The sequence below is a fragment of the Pogoniulus pusillus genome, chromosome 1 (genome assembly GCF_015220805.1).
Source record: "Pogoniulus pusillus isolate bPogPus1 chromosome 1, bPogPus1.pri, whole genome shotgun sequence".
NCBI classification, from domain to species: domain Eukaryota; kingdom Metazoa; phylum Chordata; class Aves; order Piciformes; family Lybiidae; genus Pogoniulus; species Pogoniulus pusillus.
Window position 1 is genome coordinate 15,523,215 of NC_087264.1, and position 25,120 is coordinate 15,548,334.

Consider the following 25,120-nt stretch of genomic DNA (forward strand, 5'->3'; position numbering starts at 1 on the left):
CACAAGGGGTGCCCTGTGCAGTGCCCGCGCTGGAATTGGGCTGGTGAGTGGCTGTGATCTTCGCGCCTAGGAATTGGTAACTCTGCTCTTTGGCTAGGAAGGGTATAAATATTGGGGGACTTCCTGCCTTGGGGTTCCCGCCTTAGAGTTCTCCCCCGCCTGGATAGTTCCTGCAGAAGGAATCCCCTGGCGCTCCAAAGGCAAAGGACAACCTCCTGAGGGACAGGACCATCCCTGCTTTGGACAGCTCCCCACCATAAGCACCCCTTTTATGCAAGCTCAATAGGCCTAACAAGCCTCGGATGTCCTATGAAAGAGAGCGAGTGGACAAGCATCTGGACCACCATTTCTCTCAGCCAGCCTGACTCACCTGTGAGTAAACTTTTGGCTCAGCCTGATTAATAGTGGGGAATACTATGTTTAGTAGTTTAGCCTTTTCCAACTGCTGACTTCTAAAATAGCCAAATTTATCTATGGTATCCTTGTAAGATCTTCTCAACCTAACTGAATCTGCTGATTAAAACTAAATTTCTGTATATAGTTTGGGGGTGAGTTTCAGGAAAATAAAATAATTCTATTTTTATATATATTCCTGACTCAGCCACATTAATTCCCTGCCTGCACAACAACCTGTGAAACTACTTCTTCATCACAGAAGTATGTCTATCTCAAGCCACAACAGCCTACTTTCCAAATTCACTGCAGTCCGATCTCTGCAGTTCTGAAGCAAACCTGCAGCTTTTATGTGATAAAAAAAAACCCTGACTTCGTGTTTATCACATGCCTTCTCAGATGCTGCTCACATCTGGACTGTTTCCAGTGTACATATATACCATATATACTTTATACATGTTTATAACTTTGTTAAGTTTTAAAAGCTTTGGCAGTCCCCCAACCAGAGCTGTGATGTAAGTCTAGTGTGTCTTTATAGGGCCTGAGCTAAGTATCAAAATACTGGGAAGTTGCAAGCACCTTTATGGACTTGCAGATAGTGCTAAGTAGAAGCTGTAATCCAAACAAAGAGGACATAGTCTCAAGTTGTGGCAGGGGAGGTACAGACTTGATATTACGAGGAAGTTCTTCAGAGAGAGTGATTTGTCATTGGAAGGGGCTGCCCAGGGAGGTGTTCAAGGAAAGACTGGATGAGGCTGTCTAGGATCTAGGAATGCTGGACACTGTAGCTTGTGTTCCTTACAACAACTGAGCATTTGTTTCAAGTTATTTCCTGACAATCTCATTTCCAGCTTGAAATTTCAGAAGATGCAGGCACCAGTTTTGTCTCCTCCCATTACTCTCAGAATGGGTACCTGGTTCCTAAATAGGAGATCCTTCTACTCAGGTTGTAAGGCTCAATGTCTATACAACAGCTTGGAATCTTTAGAAGAAAGATACGCAAAACCATTATTGATCCAAAACATTTTGTATACTCTGCTTCACTCAATAAAACAATCAAATATAGAACATGGTTCTGCACAGCCAGCTTATAGAAAATTCTCTATTGTCTCTTTCTGCTTTATCAAACAGCCCATGGAAATCTTTAGAGTGCCTAGTCAATACTATTTAAAACATCAAAACCGATTTTACACTCCAAATCCTTTGCAATTTCTCTTTCTCTCAAACTGGTAGCATGCTCGTGGGAAGAACATCTTCCCTTCGTAATTGTACCACACAAAGTTTTAGACATTCATATTTCAAGTGAAGGCCTAAAATTTTTGAAGACTCTTGTCATCTTTTCAACACAAAGACTTTCCTGAGGGTTACTGCTTTTGCATGAAAGGATGTACATTTTACTTCCTTTCAATGATACAATGAAAGATGATGTCATGACCACATCATGGACTTACCAGTAACCCATTTCATGAAAAATCAAATTCCACTTACTGTATCGGCATAGTTTTATTATAATACCCATACAGGGAAACCTAGAAGTAAACTAGTTCCAACTTCTCCCTTTTAGTAATATCCTGCTTCCACTGCATCTCTCTTGGAGTCATAGGGCTAGGGCTGTCATGATGCACATGCTAGAAATTATTCTAAATCAGTTCATCAGATTCCAGCCCAACACTTCTTCTGATTACAAAGTTAATAGCTTGAAATGGACATACTAGTGTTCCCTGTGACCTGTTTAATTGGTGACAAGAAGAGCAGCAAAATGTAGCTGAGAGTGCTAACGGCTAGCAGTGGAGCTGCTAGAAGCAATGCAGGGAAATGGAGGTAATTGTAGGTTATTCATTTCTTCTTTTGCCCTGCAAAAGTTTTATTGACTTACATATGCCAACTTATGACATGTATTTCTCAAAACAAAAATATCAGGGATGCACAACACAATGATACAGCTTTATCAGACACTTTAATTCTTCACTGTTTGAAGGCATTCCTAGAATGGGACAGGTATTAAGAGCTGCTACTTTCAGCCGCTGTCTGAACAATTTTAAAACAGCCCAGTAATAGATGATGTTAAAACACTACGAGCCAGGGGAAAAGAATTCTTTTTTTTTATAAAAAGGGATTTTAATATTTCCTTCTGTAAATAAGCAAACAAAAAACCTAACTCTTGTTTTAACAAAAGGGTTGCATACTCAGCATGTTTAGCTAGCTCACCACAGGATCGACCAAGTAACAATACCAGCATAGCAAAGGGGGCAGGAAAGCATAACTAGGGAACAGCAAAAGGAAACAGAACTGTGCTACTGACCCACTAGATTGGCTTAGTCACAACATGAATCTACTCTTTTGACTGATATCCAGCCTATCTCTAGAAACATGTGAGATAGGAATCAACCAGATGAGTCACATTCTCCAAGTGTAAGACTGGACAGGTCTGAAAGTGGGTTTTAAATGCCCGAACAGGGAAGGAAATAGGTTCCATGATGCAAAATTTTTATGGAACAAAAAAATGTCAACTTTAATCTACGCTGTGTAAAGTTATTAAGGATGTATTTTTATCTTTGGAAAGTATTTTACAGTTAACTGCATTCCAACTCTGAAAATAAAGCCTCATTTTATTCTCTCTCTTTGGATTCACAATGGAAAAGAACTAAAGAACTATATTTGATCCATTAGGTTGAGGAACTCACAGTACTGTACATTGTTTTAGTGTACTAAATTTAGTTGACTTCTGTCTCTTTGAATTACCCTTCTATAAAAGACAGGTGAAAAATAATGTCTCTCTTTATATCATTTGGTTTGCTGTTGATTAATTCCTCTCTTCTACTGCTTGTTTATGTTTTGTAGGGTAAGAAGGACAGAACAGCTTAAGGCAGGGGAAAAAAGCTTTAATAAAACACTCTTTTTTTGAGTTTAATTGTTGATAAAAACACAGAAGTCAGATAGAATGACTGAATCTTCCTTGGTAAAATAGGCCAATTATAAGAAATCTTGAACCCCAAAAAAAAATATTTCTATGCATGCTTGCCTCATTATTTATGTGAAGCTAAACTAAACACAAGTTTCACATAATTAATACACTGACTTATCTATTTTTGCCACAGCAAAGAACTGTAGAGGAATAGCATGTCCTAATTCTTAAAAGAACTGTACTTCATATCAGAAGCACTCAGACATTTCAGAAATAGTTCCATTCCACTTGGTATCACTTATGTGTATGCCCTCTGTAAGCTATGTGCAACTTTTAACACCCCTCAGCCTCTCTAAAGGAGGTAGAAAGTAGGCACGAATTCTGGGGCAGGTCTTGCACTCAGCCTCTGCTTTGCAAAGGATACAACAGTGAGGAGTAAAGGGTTTCTGACTGTGATGTCCTCCTACCATCAAACGGTAATCAAATACTTTGATGAGAAGGAAGCAAAAAGATGAATGTATTTTACTGATCTATTTAAATTTCCAAAATAGTAATTGCTGAACTTGACTGTTCTCAAAAACCTTGTTCTGAAAACAGCAAGAAGCAGCAATGATTTGCCCTGAGTTTCTGCAGAGTCTGAATGTTCAAAGATATACTGAAGTTTTATTCCCCTACCTTGTTTCAGTGCTTAGACTGGTCTCACACCCCACAAAGACCAGAAAAAACACACCAATTCCTAGGCCTCCAGCAAGAAAGGAAGTGCTCCACTCAAATTCAGGAATTCTTTCCAAGCTTCCTGTTGCAAAAGTTAGAAAAGTGTTCTTTACTACATTTGACTGTAGGTCATTAATTACCAGTATTAATCTGCCACTAAAATGTAATGCTGAATATTTGGCAGTGAGCATGGCTGTTTTGTTTATTCCACCAAAGAAATATTACAGAATCTAGATTTCTTGCTTCATAAGACCTGGAAAAACTTATAATAGGAGTGAAAAATTTCTAGTGCATCCTCCTGGTAACAGTAGATTGAATAGTAGACTAATATAAAAGGCAGAGGTGATGATTAGCAAGCATACACGAAATTGTCAGGAGAGGTTACTTCCTCAAGACAAGCGTCTGTGGAGGAGGTGTCATGAAATCTTTCCCTGCCATCCACCTACCAGGAACTGGGAAAGAACAGATTGCATCTGCACCGTAGAGGGCACAATAAGGAACTGCCAATGCCCTTAAGTTCTCCTGTAAAGTATGTAAGTACAGAAGTCTGATAGTCTTCTGTGGGCCAATGGCTTCATTAATCTGCCAGCAGATTATATACTAGAAACACACCACTGCCTGTTGTACAACGGCATGTATGTTTTGTCCATAACTCAAATGCACCTATTAGGGTAGAGTTTGAAATTCAACAGTTCAGACAAAAGATACCTTTTTCAGTTTGTGAGAATACAACAAACTAATTTCAGTAGACATTATTTTTTTTTCCTTTATGAACAATCTGTTTAATGAATGTTGCTCCTCAGAAAAAGCTCCATTTTTTGAATAGGCATGTATTCTTAAGGCAGAAAACCATGCCAGTCCATCACCACTGGGGATTCCAGTTCCTGCTTGGCTGGTGTTCTACTAGAATGATCACCTGTTAGGTGCATAAAATATCATGAGACTTCTCTAACGCAGTCTTGCAGTTAGAAATGAAACTTGCAGTTTTAAGAAGTTGGATGTTCTCCATTGCTTGCTGATGACCTGAACGGGCTATCATAGAATCACAGAATCAACCAGGTTGGAAGAGACCTTCAAGATCATCCAGTCCAATCTAGCACCCAGCCCTAGCCAGTCAACTAGGCCATGGCACTAAATGCCTCAGCCAGGCTTTTCTTGAACACCTCCAGGGACAGCGACTCCACCGCCTCTCTGGGCAGCCCATTCCAATGGCAAATCACTCTCTCTGGCAAGAATTTCCTCCTAACATCCAGAAGGAATCCATGGATCCAGGTAGGTTTTCACAGTAACTAAATCCCAGTGAAATGTGATATGATAATCAAATATCCTTGTCCATCTCCCAATCTAGAAACTTGAGAACTCATAAGATATTTAGGAGTTTATAATCTATACTTCTCTCCCTCAAGGACCACTAAGAATGTTAAGAAATACATGCTCCTGAGTAACCATATCAGGACAATACATATACACAGAGAACTATCACTGCCTATGATGTAAAGGAATACTCTGGTGGCTGAACATTAAGCACCTGGATACACATGTTTTCCAGAAGAAATAATTTTTCATTCCTAGCTTGATGGTCTTTCAGAAAACCTGGTAAAATTGTCAAAGATAGCACTACAATGTGAACACACTGTGTACTGTAGGCTTCTTTCAGATGTGCATGTAGGGGAGAAGAGAACATAGATGGAAGTGTAAGCACAATGTCTGCAATTATAAAGATCTATATAATCTATATGTGAGGTTATCTGTCTATATGGATGTGGAGATGCTATAGTGGAGAAGATAAATAAGAATTTAAAGGAGAGCAGAGATCAAACCCTTCTCCATTATTTGTGTCCCCTTGAAGGCTCCCTGGAATATCACAGTCCCTGCCAAGCTGCAAAACCTGGCTGATCAGTGACCTAGCAAGTGCCCCAGTACCCATGCAGTACTCGTACTTCTGGTCTCAGGGCTTTGAACATTGCAAGCATGTGCAATCAGGCAACAGAGCATCAAATAGAAATTAACATCATCTGCACTTAATGGGGGAAGAAATCAGATTGAATAGAACTGAAATAGACAGATGAAGGAAAGACTCAAGGTGGATGGCTCTGTCTTGCTTTTGACAGGCAGATATGATAAATAGGAAGCAGCAAGGCAACAACTCCATTAGAAAAGGCCAACATCCTGAATCCTCAACCCTAGGCAAGAAGCAGAAACAGCCATCCCATTTCCTCAGCTATAAGCACAATGATCTGTTGTGCTCTGACCTACTCCAATGCCTGACAGTGCCTCAGGTCTGCTATGGCTCCCCTCCTTTTCACTGCTCTTCAGGGCAACATAAATTTCAATAAGGTTAATAATTAACCTAATGAGACTACATAATTAGTCAAACAAAGCTAAACTACACACTGGAATAATCAAAAAATTCATTTTGGAAGGAAGAAGAAAGAAGCATATTGATGTGAAGCAAGCAAAATAACTAAACAAAACAAAACTACTTTTATCATAGGTGCTCAACATCTCACATTCTAGAACAGCAGGTGCTATTCAGATGAGTAAGAATACAATTACCTCTTGAAAGAGCTTAAAACGAAGCTGACATGCAAGAACTGTGAAGAACACAGCAAAAACACAAGTGTATTTCAATAAATTTGTTTCTCACTCCTGTGGTTCCTCATCACCTCAGTCACAGGACCCTTAAAGAAGTAGCACCAAGTTCAAGCCTAAATTCTGTGGGTTAGCTTAACTGTTACTGTGTTGCAGTGTGCAATTTCACTTAAGAATTACTTATTCCTTGTTCAGGCCTCTCTAGCAATGTTGATTCTATTACTACTCAAAGGATAATTCAGCGGGGTGTTAAACATCCAAAATCATAATTTTCTTGCAGGGAAGGGGTACATTTTTAGATGAACTTAAACTTCACTTGATTCTAGCTATCTACAGCTCTCAGCAGCTTCAAATGGTATTTTGGGCACTACTGCCTCAGAGAAGACAGGCTTTCCATATAAAAAAACTTGAATTCACACACAAAACAAAAGTTCCCATGCACAGAAATAAACTACTGTGGTCAGATTTAGAGAAAATCTCGTGCTGCACTTAGAAACAATGAATGCCAAAGGCTTTGACTTGAGGAATGGAAACCAGCAAATAGTGATGTAACTCACTGCCACACATGGAAACAGTCAATGTATGATGAGAGGCAAAAAATATTGCCAGTCTAAAGTGGTGTGTCAAGGAACATCTGAACTAAGAGATGAGTTTTAAATTCCACTTTCTAGGTTTGACAACGCTAAAAAAAATCTAAGCATATAAATTAATGACGATCAGCTTTGATAGTGACAGAAGGAATTAGCTGTTAGACCATGTCCAGATATTTTCAGCACCATATTGTCTTCTAAATATGGTGCTGTTTACTGTTCACCTTCCACTATGGCTATCGCCAAGCATTATTAGAAATGAGCCAACAACTGCACATTTGCTAGCACAGACTCACCCTCACTGTTTAACAAGAAACAGATCCATAACGAGAGATTAGTGAGAATGTCAGAATAAAGGCATCTTTAATTTGTATAGATATATCTGTTTTCAGAAAATAATTCAGTTTGTTAGTAAAACTGGTTTTGGTCAGGTTTAGTAGCAAAACTAGCTGGAAGATTACTTACTTTCAAGTAGATCCAGTGTTCCACTCCTCTCCTGGCAGAAAGGAAAAGCAAAGTACCTTCAGGTTCTCAAGGCACAGATTGTGTATTTCTTGTGGTATGAAGAAATTTCTTTTAACATTCAGCTGTGCAATTCACCAATTCCCAGAACTGCATGTTATAGTTTGCATTCTGAACAAAGCTAAGTACCTTCCCTTCCAGGGCTCTTTTGTCTTCTAAATGCATCCTCCTTGGTTGTTTTTCATGTTATTGTGTTCTCACTGCTTCTGTATAAATGAACATATTAATCCCTAATTTACTACATCTCTTGCTCCGTTTTTCTTCTCTTAGAAGCTGCAGATGCATATTACCACCGTGCTAGCTGCCTCCTCTCTGGAGTGATCTGGCAAAAGGAATTAGTTCAGAGAAGTTCATAAAAATGGGTATTTTCTTGTCACTTCTACTGTACTTCAGTTGTCTCATGTTCTCATTTTTATTTCAAGTATCCTTATGAAAACCCATCACATCAGGTAAGATCTGCAGGGTTGGAAAGACGACCTTCCAAGACAAGAGGCAGAAATAAGGGAGACAATCTTCCTCCTATTAAATGACATTTTCTCCACAACTCTTACATTTTAGCGTTTCCCTGAGAACATGCAAAACCTCAGGTTTGGCTTGTTGCAGCATTCAGAATGGTGCAGAAATAAGCCATTATGATTCACTTGCCAGCAGCTTAAGCAGTTGTAGAAGCTGAAGTCCATTTGAAAACACTTCAGGTATTTGTATACAGTAGACCTAAATGCAAGGGCATCAAAATCTGGCATAGAAGCCTAGATGGGAAAAATATGGTCCAGTCTGAAACAAGACAGGTTTTGGTAGAGATAACAACTAGAAGCAAATACAAGTGCAATTCTGCTGGTGACTTCACATTTTAAAACACAGCACATCAGCGCAAAGCAATCTATTCTGTACCATCTAGCCAGAGCTACTGATTTTTTTCTAAGCCGCCCTGCTTATTCAGTTCACAGAAACAGTGTACTCCCTTTTCTACGTGTCACTTCAGGAGAAAAGGTGGAAAAAATACAAACAAAATTGTTGGTATAGAGGTATCATCCATAAAGAAAAAGAAGGCTAAAACGAAGCAAGGAATTCATGGAATCACCTTTCTAAATCTTCAGCTGCACAATCACAAAAATATCAAAGAAGAAAACTGAAATTCACGTGAGTTAGCATGTAGGTGCGTAAAGTGATCCATGATATCCCAACTAGGGCTCAGAATTTCCAAATAAAGCTGATCCCACCACACCTTCTTTCTTCCTGCCTATTAGAGCAGACATCATGATAATCGATCCTCAGACAGACAAAACAGAATCCTTCTCCCTCACCACTGTGAAAAAGCCCAGCACCATCGAAAGAGTATGAGAGAAGAAAATGGCACTAGCTGCCACAGAGCTTTCCCAATCCATTTTATGTTGCAGCTATAAGCAATGGGAATCACCTCGTCCTCAATGAGCACCAACTTTATGTTTAACAATGGAATGAGGTACAGATGTTCTGTGGAAACTATATATCCCTACATATGATAGTAAAAGCATATATATACACTGACAGACACAAACTGGAGTTTGTCTTGCACTTCCTATAACTAAGCTACTGCTACTTACCTATCATCACCTGTACAGAGATCACTGGAAACCATCTTGGAAACAACGTAGCAGCAGCTGGCAGACTCTCTATTAAGACTGTAGGAGTATTAATATCTGATGTCTTCACGACAACAAAGATTTTTTTTTAAGCAGAAAAGTCTGAGAAAGCCACTATTTGTCACAGGATGATCTCAAGGCTGTTAATCTCCTGTCTACACCTTAAGAAAGAAGAGAGGAGAAAAATCTAATTTAAACAAGTAATAATAGGGATAAAAACTTCAGACTGATGCTACGTTACATTACTTGGGAGGCTAAGGTATCCAGTCATGGTCTTCAGTAAAAAAGAAAATTATAGGGTCTATCAATAAAGAAGCAGTACTCTGAGCCTATGTGCTGGCATGCTTACAGGTTTTTTAATGTCTGGCAGGATGTTTTACAAACTAAACTCAGCAAGATGACAATTCCACCAGAAGGTGCTTCAGATGGTTTTGCTAATAATTTTCATCAGCTGAAATGGAGAAAAACATCACTTTGTTTATTTGGCTTTTCCAGAACCTGTCAAATCTCAGCAGAACCATTAATTGCCCCCTTCTGTATCTCCCCTGCTATCTCTCCCACCTTCTTTCAGAAAAGACACTTCATTTTTGTGGTGTTTTTTCCTACAAGGATTCTGCATAATCAGCCTTTGTTCTCAAAACAAATTCTGGTCATTATTTGTGCACTTCCTTTGCTGGAAGGAAGTACCATTTCTTGAGAATATTCACTGGAGGTTGCTACTGCTACAAACATGTAAGTGCTAACCACCATATATTGGCTTTTGTTTTAATAGCCTTTTAACCAACTTTGTTAATGGACTGAATGCAATTTAGATATGGAACTTGGCTAAAATGTAGCTTCAATTGGCTATTAAAATTTAAGAGCCAACTAAGATAGCTAATTACAAAAAAGCTCCAGTGATAATGCTAAGCAGAATTAGTAATAGCAAATGACAGTCTGTCTAGTCTTATTCCCAAAGGGAAAGAAACTCTTAACTGAGAAGTCAACCAGACAACGTGCAGAAAACTTAATTGCATTACTGGTATTACGGCATCCCAAATCTGGCAGCTCACTGGGACAAAACTGTGAGTGAAGTCTGTCAAAATACTCAGGAAAGCAACTGACCTCGTTTTTCATGCTAGATGCAACAGACATTGGGAATTATGTTTTTATTTTGGGAAATGATATTTGGCAATTATTCCTGTAAAAAGTATCAAATCAGCACCATCTAAAAAATATCTTATACCCATCTCCAATTTGATTCTCTCTCCAGATATTTTAGATAAGTGAAAAAAATATAAACAATCTGTCTGCAAAACATTCAAGCAGTAAAAGAAGCATTCTGTGCTTCATTATCAATATCCTCATTACACCATCAGCTGAAGTGCCGACTAGTTCTCCTGTGAAGATTTATCATGTACGGTGGCCACTTTGAAACATAGGTAGCGGAGTCTTTAACATTCCCTACTCAAGTGTCTCCCTGCTGTGCCTGTAAATGTCAGTCCAGTTTTTTCACGGCTGTGCACACAGATTAGAAACAGCAGGAGAGCTTGGGAGTATGACTACAATACCAGTAAGGACACTTGTCTTCATGGCACTGCTCAAGTGATTCTTGGAATGCAGGACCCTGCTGTTTTCTAATATTTACACACAACTGGAGTCATCAAGAGCAGTAAATGCAGTCTAAAGGCAGCTTGCTTCTTTTGTGTTAGGGGCTTTACTTTCAAATGGGGATGTCAACAAAATCCTACTACACCCTCTGCCTCTTCTAAAGTGGTGCATTTCCCCATCACTGTTTTGAAAAACAAAAACCCACACAGGCAAGTACATGTTGTATGCAATACATACAGTAGTACTTCAGGTATTATCACAGTCTTCTATTTGGCTCATCCTGACCATCCCACACTTTAACATCATTGCAGTTTACAGTGACCTAGAGACACTCCCGCCCATGAAGAGCACAGTTTTGCACCATCTCTCTTGAGCACAAACAAGCCTCAAAACAGCATTCACCTAGAATAGAAAGCATCCTATTTCTTCAGAGAACACTTGCCAGTATAAACCTTTTCCAGGACATTTTTGAGGAGGGGAGAGGTAAAGAAAGTTTATGAAATTTGCACCTCAAAACGTTCCTTTCAAATATATGGAAATGTCAGTGTTGTTGCAGCTGGCTTTAGTAGCATCAAAAGAAAACAGTCTACTTGAAAACTTGGACAGTAAAGAAAGGAAGCTTATCGGTAAATAAGTTACTAAAATAATTTAGATGTCAAACAACTAAAGTACAAAAGAATGACATCAACTTTGAGTATGCAAGACAAGCAACAGAATACAATATGCTTTCTTGACAACAGTTCTTCAGCATAGCATAACAATTTTTGAACAAAGTCATCATAATTATATTTAAAACCCCTCAAATCGAACTAGGAGGATTTAGCAGTCCTGTTTTTACACTTGAAACAAAGAAAATGTTAAAGTCATCAGCCATACTTTGCTAGTAACTGGGAAAAAAAAATCTGAATAGCAGTCAGAACAACAAACAAGAAGGCATCAGACTTTTTAAAAATGTTATTCCAGTTTTATTTCAAAACAAAGCATTTCCTCATTTCCGAACATAACCTCACCATTCATTCAACATTTTACACTACAACATACTTAGTTCTGTGAATAGCTACTCAGACATTACGCAACCAAGCAAGCAGTGTATTGGACATCCACACAAACACACTACCCATTGGCTCATAAGGATTCCTTTTCATTATGATGTGCAAGACCAAACTCTATGTATTTTTGCAGTACCTAAATGGAAAGTAATGGTATTTCATACCACAATTAAACACTGCATTTTTTGATTGACAGCTGAAGACTCAATGCCAAGCAAGGAAGTACATTTAAGAAAGGTTATATATTCCTTAACTATAAAAAAAGTTAACCACTGTTTTGAGATGAGAAGCACGTGTGAATCAAGCTGTCACTGGAATTAACTGCTTTACAAAGTTATTCTTTATAATTACTTGTAATCTTCTAACTGATATAAAAGACCTGAAGAGGAAGCACAGGTTGGTGGATGGACAGGGTATGAGAATGAATGAGCCCTGGCTTTTAGGACCTAGGGTAAAGATAATAGTCAACTATGTCTGGAACTCTATTCTCCTTTCTAGGGAAACTCTGAATGAAAAGTGATACAAACACAAACATTGTGGGGAAAAAACCAAACAACATTCACTACCTGTCCTCCAAATAATTCTTTAAACGCATTTTATAACAAACTACAAGAGAAGGATGAGAAGCATTTATGTTCTTTTTTCACCTTCAAACACTCGAGAAATATTTAAAAGACATTTCGATCATTTCAGACTTCATCTTAGTGCAGAGCTAGGTGATGGAATTCTAATAAGGCTTTACTCAAAATTACAAGAAATCAGATGCAACACTGCTGTTCCCTATAAAGCACCCATACCAAAACTAAAGAAGGCTTTATTTCTACTTTATGAAGCAGAGAAGAGCACTTTCTTTTAGTTTTAAAGATATGAATTCATGTATATAAAGAATAAAAAAACCCTTCAACACTGGAAAAAATTTGCATTTCAGATTTAAGCATACATTAATTATGCAAATAGTTTCAAAAAAACATTTATTTTTCAAAAGCAGGTGCAAACAGCAGTCCATGTTTTCACAGGATTCATCATTTAAGAAGAAAAGGAAAAGATTCCAGTGCTACAGTAACTGAAAAAAAACCCTCAGAGATGAGACAAATAGCTACTTCTATTATTTACTTCTGGACTCTCTTTCTGGTTGCTGTGATTTTCTTGGGTTTTGTTGAGGTCACCTTCTTCGTTCTAGTAGCTACTGCATCTGCAAATCAAACAAAGAATGACCAGACTTTCTATGAAATAACAGAAATGGATCACAAGAAAATATTTCTAGACTTTGAGAGGATAGATCAACTCAATTTATTTAGTTTGACTGGGGAGTTGGGAGACACATGATATAGAAGAATATACCATAATTTCTGGGAATCCATTTTCTCCTGAAATACATATTGCACAATTCAGCTTCTCAAAAAGTAGCACTGTGTACAGCTGATCCAATTAGCAGCTTGTCTCCACCGAAAGACAAAGAAACAAAACATAACCATGTCCCTTCCTTCTCTGTGCCAACTTTCAGGACTATGATCCCTCCCAGTATTAAGGCTCTTTCACTGAACTTTGGACCTTGTGCCAGGATCATCTGCCTCTGTATAACTTGGGAAAGAGCTTTTTTCCAAGTCTAGTATTCTGTTTTTTTAGTTACTTGCAGTATCTTAATGTTCTGAACACGACGTGGAAGGCAACCAGGTAGAAAAGAATATTTGTTTGGCAGTGCCAAGCTGTTAAATCAGCCCAGCTATCAGTGCAACTTTACCTACTGATTTCAAGCTATTATTTCACAATACTTCATCAACAAAGGTAACAAACATCTAAATAAGATCCCTAACAAACCTAGCAGGCAGATTGTTCAAAGAGACCACACTTAAATGAAACAGAAAAATCTCCCTCAACTCTGTTTTATTTCCTTCCTATGAGTAGGAAAAAAGGGGGGGAAAAACCCAAAACCACAAACAAAAACAACCCACCAAAACACCCCACCACAGCTCATTTCTCTGAATCACATTCAGCTGTAGTCAATTTGTGAAAAAAATTGCTACCATTTTCACAAAGGCAGTATCACTGATACAGTTTTTCCTCTCTTACTCACAATATTACTTCATTTTTGTACAATCTTGACTCCCCTCCTTGAAACTGGTATGCTTAACTAACTCTTATGCTTAACTATTTAAGTTCTCTACTTGTAAAACTATACAGTTTCTGCCATCTTCTTAATCTGCATTACTGACAAAAAATATTGAAATTGTGTTTCATGGAAGTCCTTAAGAAATAATTTGCTTGCATAATACAACAGCTTTTGAGCAGTGTGAGTCACTGATTGTTCAAGTCAGTGAGTAAATCTGAGTGAAAGTATGGGAACAGAGAACAATGCAGAACAAACCAGAAGTCTTGAGTCTACCAAAAACCACACTAAGAAAGCGATGAATTACTGCAAACAGTTTTGATTTCACATTTAATTTTACATAACAGTTTTCTTTTAAAATGTTGATTTGAATGTAAAAATAGAAAAATCAACACTGAAGAACTCTTCCATTTTTCAAAAATAAAATTGAGAATGAAAAAAAATACTACTGTTCCTCTTTTTGTCCAAATGCATTTGCTGCAATTCAACAGGAAACTTAGAAATAGACTTTGTCAGACAATAGATCTTTGGTTAACAAATCACATTTAGAAAAAAAGACCTGTTCTGGTAAAATACACACACCCCCCTCTCCCCCAACCACTGTGTAAAAATCAAATCCTATTCTGGTACCCTTACAAATACTGGCAGCTGAAAGCTATACAAGCTTGTATCATGAAGTAGTAGTTTTACCTATGTAAATCATTCTTTCTTCCAGACAAATTCTGCTTTGTCTTCAAGAATGAGTTCAGAATTTTCAAAGACACAAAATATTTTAGCTACTATAACTCTATCAGCAGATATGCCTTCTGAGTTTTCAAATTGAGTTGATGTAGTGCTGTGCAGGAGAATTTCTCAACTGCACAAACTTCACCAGTTTTCCTCCCTCCATCCTACCTAGGACTTTTCCTTGGAATCTCTGTACTTCAATACAAAGCATAGAATAATCAAAGCCTTCTCAAAAAAAGACAATAACCTGATCTTTTTCCCTTTCATTAGCCTCCCCCAGTTTGGAGTAAGGTAGCTGCAATTTTCCTTCTCAGATGATCACGGACTGTATAATTAAATACTGCAAAGACAGGTCAAATTCACATTCTATTCTCAGAAAGACTATCAATATGAAAATTATGACCTTAGGTAGGAAAATACTGCAGGTGTTTGTTTACAGAGGAAAAAAATAAATTAGTTATCTGATTTTTGAGCTCATGTTTCAGGAATGTAGTATTTCATTGCAGACACGGGAAACAGCACCAATCAAAGCTTACAAATTCCTAATTCAGCAAGAGCCTACTCATTTCTAGTTGCTCATGATCAACATGAAACATCAAAAAGGAGAATCCTGCTACATTGTCTCTGATTTCTCCTTTATTACATTAGTGAGTTCTCTTCAAAGCTTTTCTAAACAAACCATGATTATGGAGAACCTCTAAGTGAATCATAACAAAAACAAAAATCCTCATCATGGTTTTTATATTCAACAGTTCAAAATGAGAAAGAAGAAATATTCTCTTAAACTATCTCATTAATTATATTAAACTCAGAATGACTGCTCTCAACTCATATTTAGCTACAAAGTTTGCAGCTATTTCATAACTGAAGGTTTTCTGTACCAAAACACTTGCCTGCATTTTCAAAATTAGCCTGACAACATAAATTTTCCTGTCCTCACAAAGTTTTCTTGTGGGAGAAATGTTAATTCTCTTTCTGAAAACAGGAGAAGTCCTGTGTGGGCAGTACCAAACAAGGACACAAACAAAGCTATTACAAGCAAAGGAAAAGGGCTTTTGTAAAGCAGATTAAACTGAATTAGGTTGCAACAGCGATTTAAATGAGGAAGAGTTATACAGGCAAAAATAAACCAGATGGTGTCACTGCACAGCTTGTTTCAAGACTGGAACAAAGTTCAGCAGAAGCACAGAATCCCACAGGCTCTAGAGGAATTATTAGAGAAGTTGATTTTACTATCTGATCCCCTGCAAACAGTAATATAAAGCAACTTTACAAAAAAAAACCCACACATTGGTACTGGTATAGTTTTGGGCTGTATCCTTCAAGATGGTTCTGTGAAAATTTGAAAGGAAAAGAGTCATGAGTAGTGATCGTGGTTTCTGTCTCTCTAACACACAGGAAGGAATTGAATTCAACTAGTTTATCTGAATAAAGTGAAAGAAATAGAAGAGAAATGAAAAGATGAAGCCTTCTGTACTCTTTAAATGTGCAAAAGACTGCTACATAAAATGAGTGGATTTTTCACATTCAAAATGTATAGGACAACTAATAAAGTTCAGAGAAATTCTTACTAGTTACTAAAAACATCAAGAGAAAATACTCTGCTAATCAAAGACTCTTTTCAGTAGTAAGAACAGTTAAATATAACAAATGCTGTTGACCAGAGATGCTTTAGATTAGAAAAAATACTGGTATGTATCAAGATGAACATGTGTATATAGATAAACCTGTCCTTAGGTTGGTGTACACAGCAGAGCAATTCTTGATGTCCCTTACCTACATAAGTCATTTTAGAAACACTCAAGTCTTATGAGTAAAAGAAATAAAACTGTACTTCTGTTTCTATAAAATGACAGATTCCTCTGGTAAAATTAAGTAGGCACCAGAAACCCAAGTTTCCCACTTAATTGCCTGCTTTGATGGAAATGAGAACAGTGATCTGGACTGAGAAAATTCAGCTACCAAGAAGATTAACACTGAAATCTGGCCTGTTTCAATGGTAACTTCTAGGATACATCATAAGCTAGAATATTTGATAACAGAACTATAGGCAAATTCCAGACCCTAGGCAAATATCAGGTAAGTGAAAAACATCTAGCAGCAGACATGCTTGAGGTTAGCAACTGCATCACTTGCATATGCTAATTTACTCCTGACAAAGCCTGAGTACATGCCAGGCTCTGTTTAATGGCTGAAAAGTTCCACCAATTCTAGTTTATGCAAGTTCTTAAACTAGATCCACAGTAATTATCATTAAACAACACAGCTAACATCTTCTGCTCTCAAAAAGCACATGCAGCTGAGTACATTGAGCAGACACTGCAAGGTCTCCTTTCTTAAAGAAAAATCCAATGAGTGAGAGCACATGTGCATAATCTCACACACAAGTCACTTCATGTTTATCTCTTTAAGAAATAAAGGTCAATTTATCTGGAGTGTTGGACCACGTAGTGAAGAGTTCTCAAGTGGTTTCTGGAAAAGACATTCTCAGACTAGTCTCCACCTAGATGGAGCTTAATCATCATTTCTGTATAGACAAGCTGTGCACTCCATCAGAAAGTCTTACAACAGAATTCACTTTTCTTTAATACTGGTAACTTTGTGTCACAGACTAAATTGCCACAATTAAGCTGAGAAACAATGAAGTAGGAACAAGAGGGTCACACAAACAACTCTCCTCAGCCAAACTGATCTGATCTTGCATATGCACTCTATCAGACCTCAGCGCAACAAATCAATCCAGTATGTTTTGTAACTAAAGTAACTAATTGTGGACTTGTCATTTCCAAAGAGGAGACAAATTTAGGACTGCCAGGTCTTAAAAATTCTACCACTGACCACATTATCACTTTTGTCTTGGGAAATGTGATTCAGCCATTTTTCAGCTGTCTTGGATCATATCAAATAAACAAGTAATTTTGCTGGATGGCTCCCTAGATCTTTTACCTTCAACTGTCCCTTCAAAAGTTTCTACAATCAAACTGAAAAGGGAAAACTCACATAATTGCTATTTACACAGGGAATGCATAGGAAAAAAAAATATAATTGGAAGCTGAAAGATTACACTCAGTATCCAGCTGCAAACCTCAGATGAAAAACAGGCTGCACAGCATTTAAAGAGTTCAGCATCACACTAGTCACTGAATTGTAGAATTGCTTTGGTTGGAAAAGACCTTAAGGTCAAATCAAACTCTACCAAGTCTGGTGCTAAACCATGTCCCTTAGCACCACATCTTTTAAACACTTCCAGGGATGGGGCTCCAGCCACCTCCATGGGGACCCTATTCCAGTGTTTGATAACTGTTCCAGCGAAGATGTTTCTTCTAATAGCCAATCAGATCCTCCTATGGTGCAATTTGAGACCATTTCCTCTCATCCTATCATTTGTTACTAGGGAAAACACATGGATGCTCACCTCATTTCAGAGAAAGAAGGTCTCCCCTCAGCCTTCTTTTCTCCAGACTAAACAACCTCAGTTCCAACAATCCCAGTCAGCCATTCCCAAATCATTATAGTCAGTTTCAATACAGTGCTAAGGAAGACCTCCTTTTCTTTTAAAAATGGTATAGTACAACAGAGTATGTAGTCTTCTGACAAGCTGTACCCCTACTTGGCTATGGAACCTTGCATAGCTGATAAAACTTTATAGTATAACACTTCTCAAGTAAAAAATTTTCAGTAATTTGAAGGCTGTTGAAGAAACTGTAAAGCTCACAAATAGTTTCACTTAGATGCTTGTTCTCTTTTCTCAGCAATTCTTTTCTCTACAATACCTCAGAAACATGCCTTGCAAATAAAAGGGGAGAGACCAAAAGAATGCAAGCATGGACTTGAATTCCAAGAAGTACACAATTAGAGGAAGGGAAGACAGAGCAGGGTTAAGGAATGGGGTTTGGATTCAGGTACTCTGTTCTTTCAAGTCCTCTATTTACTGCAACAAATGCAGCCAATATGATACTATTATCTTCATATCTGGGCCCAGTGCTGTTCAATATCTTTATTGATGACCTGGACGGGGGGATTGAGTCCAGCATCAGTAAGTTTGCAGATGACACCAAGCTAGGAGCAGGTGTTGATCTGTTGGAAGGTAGGAGAGCCCTGCAGAGGGACCTGGACAGGCTGCATGGGTGGGCAGAGGCCAATGGGATGAGATTTAACAAGGCCAAGTGCAGGGTTCTGCACTTTGGCTACAACAACCCCAAGCAGTACTATAGGCTGGGGACTGAGTGGCTGAAGAGCAGCCAGGAGGAAAGGGACCTTGGGGTACTGATAGACAGTAAGCTGAAGATGAGCCAGCAGCGTGCCCAGGTGGCCAAGAGAGCCAATGGCATCTTGGCCTGCATCAGGAACAGTGTGACCAGTAGGACAAGGGAGGTTATTCTTCCCCTGTACTCAGCACTGCTCAGACCACACCTTGAGTACTGTGTCCAGTTCTGGGCCCCTCAATTCAAGAAGGATGTTGTGGTGCTGGAACATGTCCAGAGAAGGGCAACAAAGCTGGTGAGGGGCCTGGAGCACAAATCCTATGAGGAGAAGTTGAGGGAGCTGGGCCTGTTTAGCCTGAAGAAGAGGAGGCTCAGGGGTGATCTTATTACTGTCTACAACTACCTGAAGGGGCATTGTAGCCACGTGGGGGATGGCCTCTTCTCCCAGGTAACCAGCAATAGAACAAGGGGACACAGTCTCAAGTTGTGCCAGGGTAGGTATAGGCTGGATATTAGGAAGAAGTTCTTCACAGAGAGAGTGATTGGCATTAGAATGGGCTGCCCAGGGAGGTGGTGGAGGCACCGTCCCTCGGGGTCTTCAAGAAAAGACTGGATGAGGCACTTAGTGCCATGTTCGAGTTGACTGGATAGGGCTGGGTGATAGGTTGGACTGGATGATCTTGGAGGTCTCTTCCAACCTGGTTGATTCTACGATTCTATATGAAAATATGGGAAACATTATGGTACAATAATGTTTTTATTCAATGACTATGCCTGTGTCTTGAATCTGAATGTTCTCTCAAAAATTAGCATGTAAAACTGTTTCAGATAAAACTCAAGCTGATTTCCTTCTATTTGTAAAAACTGGTTTACTGAAAACATTACAGAACGCAACTGTCCGCACATATGTAAATCAATAGTCACATGCAGCATGTGCTCAAAAATAGCCCCTATAGCCCTCCTCTCCACCACACAATTAATTCAAATGTATTACTTGCAATCTTGAAAAAGGTTAGTTCCCTGTAAAAGTCTGAGTCACTGCAGCACAATTTTTCTTTCTTCCCCGTAGAAAAATTTCACTTGCAAATTTTATATCCAAGTTTGAATTGCAACACTTGTTCAGCACACTGCAATACATCTTCAGGTCACAGAAAAACAATGAAAAAGCAGACATCACTTTTATTCTTAAATGATTTTGCCATTACTCAAAGCCTTAACCCATGGATAATTTTATTATTTTATTCTAAATGGCACATGTTCAAGGTGCCTCTCAGTGTATGTGTCACTTAAAAATTGTCAAGGAAAACCATTATTTAGGAAGAACCAGATATATTTGGTTCATATCCAATTTATTTTAGCCTTTCTACCTCTAATATTAAAGGATCTTTTATATATAAAAATCATGCTGTACCACACCTCTTTTAATTTAAATAGATTTTGAAAATCCTCAAACAATTCTGGGCCATCCCATAAAAATAAAGATCACTTCATACTGTGTTTGAATATACTTAATGCAAAATACAGAAGTGAGTTTGTCAATAGAGAAGTTATTTCTGTACTCTAAAACCTCAGACTTCCTGTTCATTTCCAGATAAAACATCACAGCACATGCTTTTAACTTCTAAAAGCTGATCATGTAACTCTCATACTAGAACATTTAACTTGCAATGTTTCTGAGACAGGTAATGGAACGGCACAAGTAACAGCAGATATTTTGGTGACTAGTCACAGAGATAGGTACACTGTTTTAAGACTAATTTAAGACTTGCTCCTGAAGTCTGTTACGGATAGTAGTCAACACAAAGTCTATCACAGGAAAGAAAAAGATGAATAGCAGACAACTAGAACTACTGTACACTACAGGTTTTGGTGAAAATATTTCTATTAGTGTATAAAACTAAAGAGGTAAAAATCTACCTATAATGTGGCCATTGGTATGGACCAGAAAGATAAGCTCCACAAAAGTCTGATGTCAAGAATAGTGATTTTCTAAATATAAAAATGACCCTACATGTAGATTTAACCAAACATTAAGTAATAAAACTTGATTGACTACAACAAAAAAAATATTTCCAAGACGATAACCAAATACCAATTTATGCAAAGCCATATGAGGATGGACAGCCCCATCCACACTAGTGGAAGTCAGTCAGTTTTTAAACCAATACAATAATTCCACAACGTTCTGTGCATATGTTGGAAGTACAACACTGCTTATATCTTAAGAGCTTTCTGAAATTTGATTTCTAAACAGATTCTAACATTCTTGCTTGACAGTTCCAGAAACACTGGTGGCTGACATGATTGAAAGAGATGGTCTTTAATGATCTCATCTGAAGTGGCCACTCTTACGCTGAGAACAAGGGGGAGCAGAAGAAGGATAGAAGAATTTCGAGATACTCATCCCTTCTCAGTGCCAATCTTTCTTCCTCCACCAAGTCTGGGGTCTCCCCAGCCTCGGCAGCAGTAGTCTTAGTCACTGGCAGACTCTCTGTAGCCACTGTGCACCCTGGTGTACTCAAAGTGCTGGACAGCAGATTAGGATCTTTTCAGACCAACTAATCTTCTTGCCACTAATTTAGGACCAAATATTCATAGGATGCTGTTTGAACACCTTAAGAGTAGCCCCTGCCCAGACATATTTATCCCCTTTTAGAAACCAATAAAAATACTATTTCAAGAACTTCTAAAAGTTCCTGTATGACTGAACTTCTATTTCTAAAATTAAGAGTTATGAAAAAAATACCCATTCTACTGGACAGTAAACTTTAGGACACCTTTCAGTCACAGGACTAATCCTGTAACAGAGAAACAAGTCTTGGTAACATAAAACAAAGTTTGGAAACACAATTTTAAGTATTTCAATAATAAGCAGTCATTTTCAATTTATCAAAAGCATTGACATCATGAGATAGTTAAACAGCTGCCCTTTAAGAAACACTTATGAATCATATAAGTTTTCACCCAAACCCATCTGATGTACTACTGCCATTCAGTATTTCTTAAATTGGGTTGCATAAAAAAGATGAAATTAAGACCATTTCATCTATAAGTACTAAATTGGCCAGAGGAGATTTAAATTTACAGTTATGTCTACCACTTATTTTAACCACTGGATGTTCAAAACATATATAGCTTCCCACATAGTTTCACTGAGTCCAAAAATCTAGCATTTACAGAAAGCTGATGCTACCACTTTGACTGCAATTCCTCAAGTTCTTTTTCTGTCTATGAGAGTTCCAAGAAAAAAGTATAGCATATAGTGAAAGCATATTCTGTTCACTTATATCCACTCAATAACCAGAAGTCAGTTCTATCAAATATATTAATTTCTTAAATAAAATCTAAAATACTAGAGCTATGAACATCAGCATCATATCAAATAACTATGTATCCCTAAAACAAAGTATCATCTAATTAACGCTTTTTCAGGCACTGACAGGCTTTAAATTTCATAATAAACTGAAATCAACAGTTCAAAAGGCATTCTAGTAATACAACTAATCACTAATTTTCATAATCAGAATTCTATAACATGAGCAGCTGAAAATGAACAGAGCAGTGTCACCTTCTGGAATAACACTGGCTTAATTACCTGCACTCTGTATCATACTGTTTGAATAAACATACTAGGGTAAAGCCCTAACGTGCCAATACTTGTGTCTGAAATGTTACCTTTGTCCACCCTGCCATAACCTATTACAAACTTCTGTTAAACAAGTGGGCACGTTTTAGGTTAGACTCCAGTGCTATAAGCTTTATTAAGACTATTTGATCACAGACATCATCTGGTCTTTTACTTAAAAGTCCAAATCAAAAGTTCTTCAGAAAAAAGCCCCAAAACTACAATTACTTGTATTCAGTTCACATCTACACAAAGGAGTTAGACTGTTAGCTTAAGTTTGACTGTACACTCACTATAAACCTCCCCTGTGCAGATCTACTGAAGATTTGTGATCTTGAACTTAAAATAATCCTGCTTTATCTGTCCACGACTTTTTCCAGACAACACTGAAACTGTGCCAAATTACCTGAAATGTAGTTTCAGCATTTTCCATCCTTACAGCTAATCCTTTTCTCAGCCTTAACTACACCCATTTTTGGAAGCTGCTGCTGCTAGCCCCTGACTTTAACACACTGTCATGAAGAAGTCCTGAGGAGTCAGCATGTTCTGACAGCGAATTGGACAAGACAGGAGGGCAAAAGTGAGAATGGAGGAAAGAATGAATGACGGTAAGAGAACAGGGTGCAAACACCAATTTTTCATCAGCATTTTTACCAGCCTAAAGTAGCATGCATTTGGAGCATATACAAGACTGAGAGGGGATCTTGTTAATGTTTACAAATATCTGAAGGGTGGGTGTCAAGAAGGTGGTGATAGTCTTATTTTTTGACTTACTAGAAGAAGAAGGTTTCTTCTTCTCTGGACTTGCTGTATCTTCCATTTCTTCTTCAGTGCTCTCATTGTCGGCAGCTGCTGCCTTTCTTCTTTTCTGAAAAATAAAAAAAAGGCAACTAAACTCAAGAGTGAAATCTTATCCTCACACAGTATTACCTAATTTTAAGAACTACTTCTTCATATCTTATAAAAAGTCTCCAGTTCTAGAAAAAAATATCACATTGCATTAAGTACCAGGCAACAGACAACTTAAAAGTTCATAGAATCAACCTGGTTGGAAAAGACCTCTACAATCATTGAGTCCAACCTAACTCTTCCAATTAACTAAACTATGGCACTAAGTACCTCATCCAGCCTGCTTTTAAATACCTCCAGGAATGGTGACTCCAGGCAGCCCATTCCAATGGTCAATCACTCTTTCCATGAAGAATTTCTTCCTAACATCCAGCCTAAACCTGCCCTGGTACAGTCTGAGACTGCGTCCCCTTGTCCTGTCACTAGGTGCCTGGGAGAAGAGACCAACCCACGCTTGGATACAACCTCCTTTCAGGTAGTTTTAGACAGCAATGAAGTCTCCCCTGAGCCTCCTCTTCTCCAGGCTAAACAACCCCAGCTCCCTCAGCCAGTCCTCGCAGGGCTGTGTTCCAGGCCCCTCACCAGCCTTGTTGCTCTTTTCTGGACATGTTCAAGCACCTCAACATCTTTCTTAAATTGAGGGGCCCAGAACTGGACACAGTATTCAAGGTGTGGCCTAACCAGTGCTGAGTACAGGGGCAGAATGACCTCCCTGCTCCTGCTGATCACACTATTCCTTATACAGGCCAGAATGCCATTGGCCTTCTCGGCCACCTGGGCACACTGCTGGCTCATGTTTAGTCACCTGTCAACCAGTACCCCCAGGTCCCTCTCTGCCTGGCTGCTCTCCAGCCACTGTCCCCAGCCTGTAGCACTGCATGGGGTTGTTGTGGCCAAAGTGTAGAACTCGGCACTTGGCCTTGTTAAAACTCATGGCACTGGACTGTGCCCATCTGTCCAGCCTGTCCAGGTCCCTCTGCAGAGCCCTTCTGCCCTTTAACAGATTGACACCTGCTCCCAACTTTGTGTCATCTGCAAACTTACTGACAGTGGACTCAATCTCCTCATCCAGATCATCAGTGAAGATATCAAAAACAGGACTGGGCTCAGCACTGATCCTGGAGGCACACCACTTGTTACTGGCCACCAATTGGATGTGGCATATTCACCAACACTGTCTGGGCCTGGTTAGCCAGCCACTTCTTAACCCAGCACAGAGTGCCCCTAACAGGCTGCCAGCTTGACCAGGAGTTTGCTATGGCAGACACTGTCAAAGGCCTTGCTAAAGCCAGGTAGACTACATCCACAGCCTTCCCTACATCCACCAGGCAGGTCATGTGGTCATAAAAAGAGATCAAGTTGGTCAAGCAAGACCTTCCCCTCCTAAATCCGTGCTGGCTGGGTCTGACCCCCTGGCCATCCTGTAGGTGCCCTGTGATTGCACCCAGGATGATCTGCTCCATTATCTTGCATGGCACTGAGGTCAGGCTGTCAGGTCTGTAATTTCCTGGGTCCTCCTTCTGACCCTTCTTGTGGATAGGCACCACATTGGCCAGCTTCCGGTCTTCAGGGACCTGTCCAGTGAGCCAGGACTGTTGACAGATGATGGAGTGCAGCTTGGCAGCTTGGCC

The 25,120-nt window shown here is 38.8% G+C and overlaps 1 protein-coding gene across 2 annotated transcripts in view; it reads right to left on the reverse strand.

The window, feature by feature from the left end:
- Nucleotides 1–11,870: 11,870 nt before the first annotated feature.
- The window catches only part of VRK1 (VRK serine/threonine kinase 1), a 35,677-nt gene continuing 22,427 nt past the window's right edge, over nt 11,871–25,120 (reverse strand). For both annotated transcript variants that reach the window (XM_064141759.1, XM_064141831.1), the window contains exons 12-13: nt 23,415–23,508; nt 11,871–13,169 (exon numbers count right to left, since the gene is read on the reverse strand). In XM_064141759.1, the coding sequence (XP_063997829.1) occupies nt 13,087–13,169; nt 23,415–23,508 (177 nt within the window). In that variant the 3' untranslated portion in view covers nt 11,871–13,086. The remainder of the gene's footprint in view (nt 13,170–23,414; nt 23,509–25,120) is intronic.